The sequence below is a fragment of the Temnothorax nylanderi genome, unplaced genomic scaffold (assembly GCF_030848795.1).
Source record: "Temnothorax nylanderi isolate EJ_2023f unplaced genomic scaffold, tnyl_v1.0 TNYL_tig0389_pilon, whole genome shotgun sequence".
Classification (NCBI taxonomy): Eukaryota; Metazoa; Arthropoda; class Insecta; order Hymenoptera; family Formicidae; genus Temnothorax; species Temnothorax nylanderi.
Window position 1 is genome coordinate 161,924 of NW_027249451.1, and position 16,481 is coordinate 178,404.

Genomic DNA, 16,481 nt, shown 5'->3' on the forward strand with positions numbered 1-16,481 from the left:
TTCGTTACCATGTGCATCCCAGGCTAATGTACTGGTAGTGAATATTGGAACGCAATTTATGGAAGACATAATATAGTATTATAGTATAATAAGATAGTGCATAAAATAGTACATGAATAACATAATATGTAATAGAATAATATTAATTAACGTAGATAATCATTTATTATTATCATTTTTTACTTATATCACAAGTTTTTATTAGCTCCCAAAAGTTTCTTGTATTTTACTTTTCCATATATTAATTTATTTGTATTTGTATTAATTGTATTATATATTTTCATCAATATTGTGTTTGAATTTCACGCCAATTTCGGGGCTAATTTCTTATTGGCTCTTCTTGTATTTAGCCGCCATTATGCGCAATGTTACACCTAGTATTCTTCCATCATGGTTCTAACCTAATTCTTGGCTGTTCCGGTGGAAGACGTCGATCTCAGCTGCGCATGCGCCTATCGTTGCCGATCTTCCCTATCTACATGCTATTTTCTGAACACGTGCTATCTAAGTGACTGCTGACTCTGCGATATTTCTTGTGATCTATACGGAACACTCTGATCGCGGATCGATACTACAGAACTCTACTTTTAAGTGATTAAGCGATTGTAGATAACACATGCAGCGTACGTGTGTTAAGTGTACTAAACGGATTGCTGGTGAATCTGTTTCATGTGCTGAGTGTCATAGAGCATTTCATCCGGGTGGTGTCAAGGCTTACGTTGGTACGAAGTCCGCTAGTGCTTGCTGTAAATTACAATTTTTAAATATGCCATTTACTAAAGTACCTAACATTGTTGATGCCTCGCTTGGCGGTGCACGTATGCATTCCACTACGCATGACACTATGTGTGACACTGTACATAGCTCCACCAATGATCTTTTGCATCGATTGATTGTGCGGATGGATAAATCTGATGCGAAGTTTTCTTTTTTCATAGATGAGTTAGATGCGAAGCTTTCTGCGTTTATTGAAAGTCAGCAACGTACCAACAAAGAACTAAGTGATAAACTCAGTCAATTAAATCGGCTTGCTGACACCGTTGGTCAGAATAGTCAGCGCATTGCCAAATTGGAGCGAGATAACGCTGATCTTATTCGCGAGATTCACGACTTGAAATCTGCTCAGTCATTTCAGGGATCTCATGGGGGAAATGAGTTAATCATTTCGGGTTTACCATTGGCGTTATATGTTGCTCCATCTGAGCTTGCCAAGAATGTGCTAAAGGCATTGGACGTTCCTGACTTGTCTTGCCATATTCTCGGTGTCAGAACTGTTAAGAAGGCACTGTCGGCGACTTCCACTGTTGCTGCATCTTCCGGCTCAGTCGTTGTTACCTTGGCCTCGAGTGCCGTGCGCGATATGGTTATTTCAAAAAAGCGGGCAAAGGGTGTTCTCAAATGTAAGGATGTATGCGGTGGTAACTCAGATCGTTACATTTATGTAAACGAGTTGTTATCCAAGAGCACTTACGACATGTTACAACGGGCTAAGAGTGCTGCTAAAGAGAGGTCGTATAAGTATGTCTGGGTAAGGAATGGTCAAATATGTGTTAGGTCTTCTGATGGTCAACCGGTTATTCATATTGATTCCGACACTGATCTAGCAAAGCTTATCTGACTGGTCCGACCGGCTCGTCCCTTGTTCTTTGATCGTTCGGCTTAATTAACATGCAATTCTTCTGGGATACGTTTTGCTGAACTCAACGCTTATTCCTTTCGTGGACATATAGACTTGCTTGCACGTGAAATTGGATAACATTGTTTCCGGTATAGAACTTCTAGTGCTTTCATTCCTTATTATTAGTTCGTAAATTGCGCTGCGCCTTAGTTCTTAGTTTTATATACACTATTTAGTTCTCTTTAGTAATACTGCTCCTTATCTTATTCTTTTTCACTGTACTTATTATTAGTTAAGTTGCGTTAGTTCTTAGTTTTTTACAGGGTATATTATTGAGATTGCTGCTGCTTGCCTTATGAGAGAGAGCATGCACATCATACTAACTTCTGACCGCTATATTTCGCTTTTGTTTATATCTTATTATATCTCTGCATCTTGTAACTGCTATATTATTGTAATTGCGATATTATTGTAACTGCTATATTACTTTTTTTGCCCTTTAGCCTTTGCTTGGGCATAATAAATTATATCTATCTATCTATCTATCTGTCTCTGTCTCTTGATTTCTTTCTTTTAGAATGAGAGTTTCTAAAAGTTTATTTCTTTGTTCTCTCAGTTTATTAGCTGTTGTAAGTCCGTCTTTCATTGTCTTTGCTAGGTCTTCATATATAAGACGTATTTGTTTATATTCAGCCAGTATTTCCTTATGTCTCTCAATTTTCATGTTATTTTCAGATAAAATTTCCTCTGTGAGTTTTTCAATACTCTTCTCACATTTTTGCAGCATCCGTCCTGTTCCACCTAGTTTTTTTTGCTTATTTGATAAATAAAACATGCATGTTTTTTTTAATTACATTGATAAAAATTATATTAATAATAGGATATGTGTCATTATACCTACTTGGCTTAAATTAGGAGTAATGCTCTCATTCGCTTGTGTTGGCATAATATTTGTAGAGCTTTGTTCCTCTTGGTTTTTTTCATTGGCAGCTATATTTTCATAATTTGTGTTAATGTTCTGCGTGTATTTGTTTCCGTTTTTATCATTTATTATGCTTACGTTTTCATTATTTATTGCGCTTATGTTTTCATTATCTGTATTTACATTCTGTATAGGTTCATTGTTTTTATGGTATGTTAATCTAAAATAAATGTGCCATATGAAATATAAAGATATATAGAATCTAAAGACATTTGATTCAAAATTTATTACTACTATTATATAAATACTATTATTGTACATGTCAATATTTCTATATTTTTGTAATAAAAAATTCAAATATCTTATATTGAACTTACTCTTTGTCTATTTCTTCAAGCTGAGATGTACTTGTTTGGTTTTTTCTTACTAAACCGTTCCTACCAGAAACTACTACAGGTTCTATATTGTGTTTGTGTCCCAATAGTTCTGTTAATTCTCTATAACATAAATAAAAACAGTTTACAACAAAATAAGAATATTTCATTAAATAATTTATTTTAGAAATCTAAAAAGTCTAAATATAATTCATATTTACGTTTGATATGGACATGTCATACGTCCTCTGCCCGTTTGTTTATTATTAGTAATCATATTTTTATATGATCTTTCCAGGGATTTCATTTTATTTTCTAATTGAGTTATTGTAACAATAAATCCCTTCGTCCTCATACTGTTGCTCATTATTTCCCATAATATTTTTTTTGTTTTAATTTTTCTATTAGTTAGTAGTTCTTTTTTTTCCTTATATAATTCTATAAAGAATTTTGTACTCGCATCAGTCCATGCAAATGTTTCTTGTACATTTAATGCATCAGTCAATGCAAATGTTTCTTGTACATTTAATTCTTCTGTGATATTCTCGAAATATTTTCTTTATCAATTTCATATTCGTTTAATTTAACAAGTATATTTTGATTTCCAGTATTGTATAATATATTATCACATGAAAAGTCAATGCTGTTATACTTGATTGCAAATTGCAGCCCACCTACAAATAAATGCTGTATTAACAATCATTATATAAAAAGACGAAATATTCTAATACCTACGACTGTATTTTTGATAACTAGTCTTATCTAATAACATAAATCAATGTATTATTCTTCTATTTGTTTCATATTTAATAAGTTAAAAAATAAGATGATGCTTATATTGATTTGTCATTAGATAAGAACTACTTCTAAGGACTTCTAATCATACATATAAATGTATTACATGTAGATACGTTTAAGTATTTATTAACATTTTTATTATAAGCTTTTTCATACCTTTAGAAGTGCATGTAACAAATCCATTTTGACCTATCAAAATATTTCCTGCTGTGTCTCTTGGTAGGTATGCGATTTCATGAATTTCCGATGAACAGTTATTTACTATTATATTATAAAAAATCTTTATTTATACTGTTGTAATGTTTAATGTTATTGCTTTTGATTATGTATTTATTTATGTACATCTATTACATAAATGTCATATATGTATAGATATACATATGAAAAATATATTTTTTAGATTAATTTATAAGAATAAGAATAATTCAAATAAAGTTTATAATATATTTATATTATAGTAATGTGTTTAATTTCTGCTTGTTTACTGTTTTAGGTTAGATACTTACCTGCCATGGCTGCCATATTGAACTGCACTGTTGTACTACCTCGAGAGCTAGGGCAGGCAGTTCAGTGAACTACTGCACTGAGTGTCGCTGCACTGCTAAAAAGAACAGCAAACATGACGTAACTTCCGTCTAAAGAAACACTTCAGTGTACACTTCTTGAACTAGTGCAGGCAGTTCAGCGAAAAAGAACAAACCTATAGTATATATACTGGCTGCACTAGTTCAACATAGAAAGCAGACCTAAGGCCTGTTCTTTTCAGCTGAACTTTTTGCACGGTTCATCTTTTCTCTTTTTCTCTCCAACGTGAAAAGAAAAAGATGAAAGATAAACCGTGCACAAATTCAGCTGAAAAGGACAGGCCCTAATAGGCCGGTATTCATAGTTGAATTAGATCTCTAAAAAAGTAGGTATACTCGTCCGCCATTTTTCTTCCAATGGAATGTGAAAGGTTATGTTTTTGTAAACGTCAATCCGCTTTTCGGTGTCGCGATTAATATAAAAATTTAACTTGAAGTTAGTTTTCTTTATTCTGATTGATTAAATTTCAATCCAATCTCAATCCCAATCCGTAGTCTGATCACGGCTTAAAGCCTTGTATCCACAATACTAGAAGTTACTCCGAGATCTCGGACGGAGAAAAAATTGATCAATCACATTTAAACAATTCGGCAATTGACCAATGCTTTGGTTAATTCTTTCTCCGTCCATGATCTTGGAGCGATTTCTAGCATCGTGGCACAAGGCTTTAAAGGCTTCTACACACAAATTGCCATAACCATAAACATAAAACGTAAACGTAAGCTGAAATCCAATCAAAATATTGCGTTAGTTTTATGTATTCTACAAGACGATACAGAATTGAAATTCTACTTCCTTCTGCTTACGGCCAACTGTATCATCATTTAAATCATTTTCTAGAATACATAAAGCTAAAGCAATATACTAATTGGTTCTTCAGCTTTTGTTTACGTTTTACATTTATGGCTATGGCTATTCATGTGCGAAAGCTCTTAAAACGGGGAGCACACACTTCTGGATAACGCATAATGCGTAAGCATAAGAAAATTGATTGGTCTATATACATGTGCATAAGGAAATAGACCAATCAATTTTCTTACGCTTAAGGCCGTCACACACAAAATGCATAACGTCGCATAAGCATAGCATAAGACCGTTGGACCAATGAGCATCTTACGTAAATTAATATGGCGACATTATGCTGGATGCTCATTGGTCCAGCGGTCTTGTGCTATGCTTATGCTACGCTATGCATTTTGTGTATTATAGCCTTTACGCATTAGTGCTGGTCTCTACAACCATGCTTTAAAGGATATTTAAGGTCTATCCAGACAAACTTGCATAAGTGCATAACCATATGCATAAAGAAACGGATTGGTCTATTTCCTTATGCACATGCATATGAACCAATCAATTCTCTTATGCTTATGTTTATGCGCTATGCAAGTTTGTCTGGATTGACCTTTAAGCGGGGAGCACACACTTCTGCACAACGCATAATACGTAAGCATAAGAAAACTGATTGGTCTATTTCCTTATGCACATGTGTATGGACCAATCAATTTTCTTATGCTTACGCATTATGCGTTGTGCAGAAGTGTGTGCTTCCCGCTTTAAGCTCTAAGCCGTAAGAAATTAACCAATCACAATGGAATGTGAGGAGAATACTCGATTGTAAGTGCTGGTCTACAACCTTGCTTTAAATAATATTTAAGCTCTAAGCCGTAAGAAATTGACCAATAACAATGAAATTTGAGGAGAATATTCGACTGTGATTGGTCAATTTCTTACGGCTTAGAGCTTAAGTACCCTTTAAAGCAAGGTTGTAGACCAGCACTAATTGGTCAATTTCTTACGGCTTAGAGCTTAAATACCCTTTAAAGCAAGGTTGTAGACCAGCACTTATGCGTTATGCAGAAGTGTGTGCTCCCCGCTTAAGGCCATCGCACACAAAATGCATAGCTTACGGGTACTTTCCGTTTCACGCACGATGCGCATAATGCATCATTTATTCTTGTTATTCATCGAGTGTTAAACAAGGATAAATGATGCATTCGATGCATTATATACATCATGCGTGAAACGAAAAATACCCTCATGGCTTCTGCACACAGGACGCGGAAACGCTTGCCGCGCGGCAAGAAGCGACGTGGTAGCCAATAAACTTTAGCTGGATTCAGATAGGACGCGTCAAGCGTCAAGCAGCGGGCAGCAACCAATCAGCGAGACGATATTTTCTACGCCACTGCTGATATCACCTCACTGATTGGGTTGCTGCTCGCTGCTTGACGCTTGACGCGTCCTGTCTGAATCCAGCTTTTTGGTTCTTACGGAAAACACGTTGATTGGCTACCGCATCGCTTCATGCCGCGCGGCAAGCGTTTCCGCGTCCTGTGTGCATAACCTACAAAATTGTCACCAATTGCTACAACATTCAATAGCTAAAAAGGTATTCTAAAAAATTGTTTGTTTTTTTTTGTCTTTTCACACTCGCACAGGTAGGACACAAGTAGGCTTCCGCAGTTTCCGCACGATCAGTGCGGATAAAATAAAAACTTGCGGATAAAAGTTGGCGGAACGAACGTAAAAGAGGTCGAACCAATCACGAGCGTTCCGCCAATTCCGCATTGCGCATACGTTCCGTACCATGGGATCGCACCATAAGGGTGCGTTTTGCGTTCCCACTATACGCGTCGCGCGTCGCGTCACAACGCCGCGTCATGAGTTATCCAATCAAAACGTTTCATTTTATGACGTCATTTCCGACGCGAGATTTTGTCGGAAATGACGTCATAAAATGAAACGTTTTGATTGGATAACTCAGGACGCGGCGTCGTGACGCGACGCGCGACGCGTATAGTGGGAACGCACCCTAAGCCATTAGTATAAGCGTAGCATAAGTGCTGGTCTACAACCTTGCTTTAAAGGGTATTTAAGCTCTGAGCCGTAAGAAATAGACCAATCACAGTGGAATGTGAGGAGAATACTCGACTGTGATTGGTCAATTTCTTACGGCTTAGAGCTTAAATACCCTTTAAAAGCAAGGTTGTAGACCAGCACTAAAGGCCATTGCACGTATCAAAGTTTTAGTCATAATCGTAAGGCCGTAAGAAAATAAACCAATCACAGTCGATTATTCTCCTTAAGCTCGAAGAATAATCGAGTGTGATTGGTCTATTTTCTTACGGCCTTATGCCCGTATCAGACTACGGATTATGATTGAGATTGGATTGAAATTTGACCAATCAGAGCAAAGTTTACTAAACCTGAGATCAGTTTTCTCTGTTCTGATTGATTAAATTTCAATCCAATCTCAATCCCAATCCGTAGTCTGATACGGACTTTATGATTATGGCTAAATCTTTGTTACGTACAATGGCCTTAAGAAATTAGCCAATCACAATCTATTATTCTTCTTGCGGTTAAAGAATAATGAACTGTGATTCGTCAATTTCTTACGACTCTTGCGACTGCGACTCAAGGCGCGATTTCACGATGACACTCGACGCTGGATTCGAGCGTCAAATCTGGTCACGTGATAGATTCAGAGGGACGCGAAATATAACCTAACCACTGGATTGGCTGAATTCGAGCGTCGAGTGTCAAAGCTAAACACAGTTTAGCTTTTTGGCGCTGTTTGACGCTCGAATCCAGCGTCGAGCGTCATCGTGAAATCGCACCTTCATTGTAGATGGCCCTTAAAACAACACTCAACAGTTGTGTCTGCTGAATGCGGCCAACAACAAACCGGAAAAACCGTCGAGAGGTTAAAAAATCTGTCATCGTAATTATATAAGTATTAATTATTTACGGATAACATATCAAGCAGAAATCGGAGCAACAAATCTGTATAACAATACGTGTTACTAATTTTACGTAATTCTAGTATGAAATAGAGTCGTGACATATTTCCTAACCTCACACAGTCACCCCATTTCAATATCTTATTATTTCTTCTAACAGTCTCGATCTGATATGTAAAATTTTCAAATATTTTTTATTTTTTAGCCAAAGAAGTATTGAATAAGCGTCTAAATTAATTCTCCTTGTTTGTAAGAAAATATATTACTGTTATTTGCAGGTATTGCTTACTGCATTTAAATATTTAAATATTAATAATCTGAAGTTAGATTAAATGATAGATTAGTGATGTATAGCAATATTTCAATAATTAATTATCTTTTCTTACTTTCAGTGGCACAACAAATTATTATATTACTGCGACAAATATCATATTTCTGTCTACGCAATACACATCAGTAGGTACCGTAGATAATGGAATTTATATAGTGTAAGACTCTAATTTTAAATGTAACTATATTAATTGTTGTTTACTAAAATTTAAATAAGTATTTTTAGTAGCTGGTAATGGTATGTATGTAGTACTGCTGACAATATTTCTACTAAAATTATCTGTATATGAAATTGTAATTTATGTTTCCAATTAAAAAAAAAGAGAAGATTATTAAATATCAATTTTCTTCAACTCTTACAGGAACTAGGAATGAGATATCCTGCGTACATCTATAGTGATCAACAAAACAGATCTTTATCTGTCAACAAATCAAGAAAAAATCCTGTTACAAACCATGAGATTCTGCTAAGCGAGAGTTTATTACTATCGTCTCCGCTTTCAGAATCTTGTGAAATGTTATGGAATCATCTGCTGTCACTAATTTAGTCGCTGTATTTATCAATGTGCTTCCAGCATCAACACATATTTGCATAAACCATTTATATTCATAATCAGGTAATATATATTATATATATATATATATATATATGTATATATATATATATATAGTTTTGATAACATTTGTATTAAAATTAATTTGTGTGTGCAATTGTAACGTAATACTATTAAAGAAGATTGTTAAATATCAATTTTATACTTGAAGAAACGAAAAACAACATATCTTGTGCGTCATAGTAATTTGTATGGTAAATTATTAAATGTTTTCAAGTCAGAAGGGAATTTATTTATAATGCGCGAGAGTCTTAAATGAAAGTTTATTGTTGCATTCTCCACTCAAATCCTGTGGAACGCCATAGGAGTGTCAATATTCATATAGCCTTTAGAGTTTTTAGGAAACCAGTACTTCACTTTGAAAGAATCTTTGTAGAACGACATTTATGTTTAATTATAGGTAATATATACACAAGTTAAAGTGAAATGTATGTTTTAATACGTCATATTTGGAAAGCAATATTATGCATTATATATATATGTATATATAATGCATAATATTATACATATCACTTTCCAAATACGACGTATTAAAACATACATTTTACTTTGACTTGTATATACTACCTACAATAAAACATAAATGCCTTCTACACAGATTCTTCCAGAGTAAAGGATTGATTTCCTAAAAGAGGCTATATAAATGTTGACACTTCCATGACGTTCCACAGGAATCGAGTGGAAGATACAACCATAAACTTTAATTTAAAACTCGCGCATTAAATAAATTTTCTTCTGATACCTGAAAACATTTAATAATTTGCCGTACAAATTACTGCGACGCACAAGATATGTTGTTTTTAGTTTCTTCAAGTATAAAGTTGATATTTAACAATCTCAATTAAAAGTATTATGTTAGAATTGCACACACAAATTAATTTTAATACAAATGTTATCAAAACTATATATATATATACTATATATATATATATATATATATATATATATATATATATTAATAATCTGAAATAAATGTTATTAGGCACGAGATCCGTTGATAACCGTTTCCATCGTTATTTATAACGATAAAAACGATTATCAGCGGATCTTATGTCTAACAACATTTATTTCAGATTATTAATATTTCATCATTAACATTAATAATTAATTCAATATACTGAAGCTAATAAGCATCTTTATGTAAATAATGCTACTGAATCTCATTTAAATCTACAAGGAATTTATTACTGAAAAGTATTCATTAAATATTATGATAATTTGCCTTATATAAACTATTTATTAGCATCATATTAAAATGTATATTTTATACTAATAAACCTCTTGTTTATGAGATTAAGATTAAGATTTTTAAGATGCAGCAGCATCATTTATATAAAAAATTATATAATGCTCATTAGTATTGATATATTAAATTGATTATCAATTTAATGATAAATTATTTATTAATTAAACAAAATAAATATTGTAAGATTTGTTAATGGTGATTTCTGCCATTATTTAAACTTACATTGAATGAAATTTATTAGCCGACTTATAATTTAAATTTGCACACATATACTAATTGCTGACTTTTGTCCTGTGCATAAACATTGTGTGCAAAAAATAATTTAAGTAATAAAATTATAATATATAATGATTATGATGGACTATGGTACGAGCTTTTTTCGTAAGAGAGAAGATGTCTTTCGTTTTCTTAATAAAATTTATTTCATAACCTGTATTGTCATCTCGACTTCTGTTTTAACGTTACTGCTACGGAAATCCGTCACAATTGTATTGCAACTTCGGGCGCTACAAAGTCCATTTTATTGTAAAAAAGATATGCGAGTGGTTATAGGTGATGCACCGAAGTCAACGCAATTGTGAACGACCATGCGCGCCTGCTCGAATGGGCAACCCGCCGTACCGCTCTGTATCGTCATGATACACCCTGTACAAGATGCACCACTAATAGTTGTGGGTATTTACAAAGGTCCTGCAAAACCATATAATCCTAACGTTTTCTTTAACAAATTTGTACAAGATGTCCAAAGAATTTTTTCAAATGGAGGAATACAATTCAATGACAAGAAAGTGCTACTAAGACTTAGATGTTTTATAGCAGATGCGCCAGCTCGCGCTTTTATATTAAATCTTCGTAACCATATGGCTGAACGTCCATGTTCCAAATGTAAAATATCAGGTACACATTTTCATAGTAATCATAACGTCTTTAATGGTATAAACCATCCTCTTCGAACGGATGAAGAATACCACATCCGCTTAGATGAGATTCATCACAAAGAAGGTACAAGTCCGCTCTCACAATTACCGATGGGAATGGTATCACAGGTTCCATTTGAATGTATGCACCTTGTGTTCATAGGTGTAATGAAAGAGATATTACTTGCGTGGGTAAAAGGAAAATACTCTCGTGACACAAAACTATCCAGCACATCTATTACTATTATAAATACACGAATAGAAAGTTTACAAAAATATTGTCCTTCAGATTTTGCAAGGCGACCCAGATCTCTCGAAATGTTTTCAAAATATAAAGCTACAGAACTGCGACAAATGTTACTGTATACTAGTCCAGCTCTATTCCATGATTTATTAGATAAAACAGTCTATAAACATTTCTTATTTTTACATACAGCTATAAGAATCTTATCTTCTAAGTGTCCATGAAGGCAATACTTACGTTTCACAGAGTGTGCCCTTCAGAAATTTGTTCTTCGAGCTGAACATGTTTATGACACTACATTTAATTCGTATAACGTGCATGGTCTGCTTCATCTCACAGATGACGTTAGACGTTTTGGCAATTTAGATTCATTTTCTGCTTTTCCATTTGAAAGCAATATGTCAATTTTTCGGAGATATTGCAGAAAAGGTAATCAACCTCTCCAACAAATGTTTAATAGAATAAAAGAAAGACAAGCGCACGGAAGTAGCAAAGCTCGTAATGTAGAAACATCTGTTCGTGTATTTATGCCGTACATTGATGATAGCAATTGTACTCGGTATCGCAAATTACATTTAATCACATATTGCTTAGTACACATATCCGCGATATGTGTACTAATTGTTGCATCTTAAATAATGGGTCTATTTGTATTGTTTGCGATATTTTCAAGGACGGAAATTCTTATTGTTTATGCGTCAAAAAGTTTGTACAAGTGACTAATTTTTATGATATTGGTATATCATCATCAGATGTTCAGGTATACTCGTGTGCGGCGTTAGCAGATGAGGTATCACATATTAATCTGCATGAAGTCAGCGCAAAAGGTTACAGAATGCCGTATTGGGGTAGCATAGATGAGAATAGTAATAGTGATGATAGTACGGCAGATAATGCTTCGTACACACCGCAATATATTGTAGTTGCTATAATGCATAATGAAACATTGTAATTAGGATTGTCATCTCCGTATGTCTGTTCGCCCGGAAAGTAATCAGTAACTTCGTTTTTTTTCCGATGCTTCTGTAAAGCGTAATGCGTATTTTTTTCATAATGTTTAAAACAATATTTATATTAGTCGTATCTATTACATCTCATAACAGATACATGTCTAATAAAATGTTAGATTAGTTAATATTTTTTCTTCTTTATTAATTGTTATATTTGGTGCGGATAGAGTGGGCGGGTGCACATAAAAGACCAGGAACATTAATCTATGACGACGTTTTATTCTAAATACTTTGCCTCGCACGTTGTTTCACTCAGCTACCGATCGTAACGAACTCACGAATCGGACTGAACTTCGGGATTCACGGACGTACACGAACGCGATCTCCTCACGACGGGCGGGCGCGAACGCTAACTACGCCCTCTTTCGCAACGCACTCGAATGCTACCGCGGATCGGTAACTCCGAGCGTACCAACGGCAGTACGGTACTCCTTTATTTTTTCACATCCTCCCACCTTAGATTTTCCGCACATATACTGAGGAAAATCTAACATCATAAAATAAAATAATAATTCTCGCATAACTCAAAATAACATCTTAGAACAAAATCACATTTTCCATATAACAGCGAAACTGAACAATAAACATCATAGCTGTTAGTACAACATAAGACTCCTTATCTAATAACTGGCTTAACAGTACGTCCACTACGAGTTTTGTACGGCACAGATTCAACTTTCTGTTCTATCGCTTTAGAGCGACTCAACTTCTCTTTCTCATCTTTCGAATCGCGCGCCGCGCTAACCCTTTTCTTATATAATGTATGTAGTTGCTCAGGGACAACATCGAAATCGACTTCAAGAGGATACAATCTTTGTACCGGACGCACCAATTGACCAGACGCAGTAACTAAACGCACTACTCTAATGACTCCGTCTTTTCCCGGAAAAGTCTCTATCACACGGCCTAGAGGCCAATCCAATCGCTTAGTACAATCATTGCCTATCAATACGACATCACCTATTGATATCTTACGAGTATCGGAAGCTCCCTTATTAACATTATATTTAAGCTCACCGAGATATTCGGTCCGAAAACGTTTTCTCAGTTCATCTTTTAGATGCTGTCGATACTTAAATCTACCTTTGAATTTTTCCCTATCAATAAAATCGCAATCAGGTACTCCGATCTCGCGGATCTCTTGTAAGAACATATTGGGAGTGATAGGATTGAGATCTCTAGGATCTTCGGATAAATACGTCAAAGGTCTCGCGTTAATAATTGATTCGCAATCGCATAAGACAGTCGACATCTCTTCATACTCTAAGCACGCTTTCCCCAGTATTTTACGCAAAATTCGTTTCAAGACTTGAATTAGGCGCTCCCACCAACCTCCCCACCAAGGGGCGCTTGTGGATTAATTTCCACTCAATTTCTGTACATGACAAGTTTCGTTGACTTTATTCCAGTCGATGCGCTTCAATAAATACTACAACCCTCAAAATTGTCCCATTGTCACTGTATACTTACTCGGCCCGACCTCTTCGGGCTACGAACCTGGCGAAAAGCTTCCATAAATCTATCAGGTCGACAAAGAAGTCACAAGCTCGAATGCACAGCACGATATACAGCACACGTAAAAATACAGATCCACGCTTTTATGTTCCCCTTCAGATACACGGGCCCCGCGAAATCAATTCCCGTTACTTCAAATACCCGAGCATCTCGTACGCGGTTCATAGGCAAAGGAGCCTGCGTAGCGTCCAAAGGTCTAGCGCTCTGTCGTGTACAGATTACACATTTCTTTACAACAGATCGTGCAACTTTACGTCCGTGGATTATCCAGTATTCTTCCCGTAAGTGACTAAGTATTGCATTGACATTGCTGTGTCCCAAACGCTCATGAGTTTCAGTTATTAATAATCTAGTTATGGGATTCTCGCCTAACAAAATCACTGGATAACGAACGAATAATCATCATCACGTTGCAGTATCTTAGATTTCATACGTATCAATTCATCGTCAGTCATAACAGCATTCATTGTTCTAAGTTTTACATCGTCAATTCCATCAAATGAATCTCTCTGTGAAATTCGTAAAACCGTCTTTTTCCGCATTTTTCCGTTCATCAAGAGTTAACTCCCACCATGTCTTTCCCTGTTGGGCCATCTAGTATAACTGATAAATCGATTAAGCCATGCAATCGCGCCTATCATTGTGTTGAACTTTGAAACTCTCGGAACATAAAAAGGTTCAACTTTTACATCATGACTAACATTAGACATTACCGAAATAATCTCAGTCTCGTTATCGGAGTTTTTACTAGCGGTTTTACGGATCTCACTTTTAATCTCATCTTCTTGGTAGGTGACATTCGACATAGGCCACTCTGATGCTCCTTTTTAAGCCAGCTTGGCCCGTCCCACCAGTTAACTTTTATGAGAGTGCTCACATCACACCCACGCGATGGAGATCTGCGGGATTTTGATCTCCAGGAACATGTCTCCATGAATCAACTTTCGAAAGACTTCTTATTTCTTTAACTCGGTTTTCTACGAAGGGTGCCCAAGGACAATTTCTTTGAATCCAATATAAGACTGTACCAGAATCACACCAATATGTTACTTCTCTGTCTTCCATCCTCAGTGAATTTAGGTTAGAGTCGGCTAATCTCGTGCCCGTACAAGCGGCCAGTAACTCGAGTCTAGGAGTTGTAACTGGTGAGACTGGAGCCACCCTAGCTTTAGCTGCAACCAAAGTAACATTTACATGAGAGTCGTACTCTGTCCGGGCATACATCACAGCTGCATACGCTTTTTTACTTGCATCGCAAAATACATGGAAGGTAACATTAGCTCCTGGATCTGAAGAGCGAAAGGCCCATCGAGGAAATGTAACTCCCTCAGTGACGATAGACTTTTCAGCCATTTTTTAAACTCATTTTGATTTTCCTCGCTCAATTCCTCATCCCACTTCACTTTTGAGATCCAAGTTTTCTGTAATAAAAGTTTAGGACATATCATGACAGGGCAAACAAATCCCGAGGGTCAAAATGCGATGAGCAAACTAAACGATAAAATGGTGCGTTTCGTAATTTTTTCATTTAATGCCGATTCAACGGGAGGCACTACCAGACGTAAAGAATCACAGCGCTTATTCCAAATCATTCAACACTGAATATCCTCCGCTCCCGTCATTGCACCGGTATGCTCCCACCCTCTAAGGTTAAACGCTCCCTGGAGCATAGCGTAACTCGCGTCATACATAAATCCGTCACTTCTTTCATCGTACCCAAACTAGTCACACAGTTATCTACGTAAAAACTCTCCAATAATTTACGGATATTGTCTATCGCATTTACCATATTCGACTTATGTTTCTCGTCTGACATTAGTTTTCTCAAGTGAAGTCAATTACTGCTCCGAGAAGAAAAGGGCTACATGTTACACCGAAAACTACTCGAACATGTCTATAAGTAATTATTCTCCCGAGCTCATCATACCATAGAAACCTGAGATAATCACGATCATTTTTGTTCAAACATATTTGCAAAAAAGCCTTTTCAATGTCAGCGATGATACCGAATTTTTCTTTTCTAAAACGCAAAGTATAGACGAAATTAATTCAATCAAGTTAGGCCCTTTTTCCAAACATTCATTTAACGATGGAGAGTCTCTGCCCTTGGCTGACGTATCAAATACAGGCCTGAGCGGTGTGGAGCTGCCTTCCTTGACGACTCCTCGATGTGGAAGATAGTGACCTTTTATCTCTGTTTCGTCGGCAGGCACCAACTCAATGATTCCCTTCTCTCGCCAGTCTGTGAGAACTCGATCATAGTCAGCATACATTCCCGAAGCTTTGAGCCTCTTCGTGGTCGTAACGAGTCTCTTCTCCGCAAGATCATGGTTGTTCGGCAGAGCAGGGTGGCGATTCAATCCAAGGCAGACATACTTCATAACGTCCTTCATCGTTGGTTATGACGGTCTCGACAAACGTTCTCGAACTTGTGCATCATAGTCCTTTCGAGATTTTTCGACAACCGGATCGTTAATGCCAATGACATCCAAGCTCATAAATTGATATGCAGGTCTCTCGTTGTAACATAGAAGTGGTCTGGGCTGCGAGTCCATCCTCGACGTA

At 36.0% G+C, this 16,481-nt stretch overlaps 1 protein-coding gene and 1 pseudogene across 1 annotated transcript; one reads left to right on the plus strand and one right to left on the minus strand.

The window, feature by feature from the left end:
• Positions 1 to 2,518: 2,518 nt before the first annotated feature.
• On the minus strand, positions 2,519 to 4,305 carry LOC139782117 (uncharacterized). The gene is made up of 6 exons (XM_071721068.1): positions 4,219 to 4,305; positions 3,869 to 3,973; positions 3,136 to 3,588; positions 2,918 to 3,037; positions 2,679 to 2,760; positions 2,519 to 2,608 (listed from the first exon to the last, which is right to left on the minus strand). The coding sequence occupies exons 3-6, from the start codon at positions 3,279 to 3,281 to the stop codon at positions 2,525 to 2,527; spliced, it is 432 nt and encodes a 143-aa protein (XP_071577169.1). The 5' UTR covers positions 3,282 to 3,588; positions 3,869 to 3,973; positions 4,219 to 4,305; the 3' UTR covers positions 2,519 to 2,524.
• A 6,580-nt stretch (positions 4,306 to 10,885) lies between these two features.
• LOC139782132 (uncharacterized) lies at positions 10,886 to 12,435 on the plus strand (annotated as a pseudogene).
• The last annotated feature ends 4,046 nt before the right edge of the window (positions 12,436 to 16,481 follow it).

Coding starts and splice junctions, on each gene's coding strand:
- LOC139782117 (XM_071721068.1), bottom strand. CDS start 3,281: ATGAGCAACAGTATGAGGACGAAGGGATTTATTGTTACAATAACTCAA. Junction 2,761..2,917: donor CTTGAAGAAATAGACAAAGA/GTAAGTTCAATA, acceptor CATTTATTTTAG/ATTAACATACCATAAAAACA. Junction 2,609..2,678: donor GCGCAATAAATAATGAAAAC/GTAAGCATAATA, acceptor ATGAAAATATAG/CTGCCAATGAAAAAAACCAA.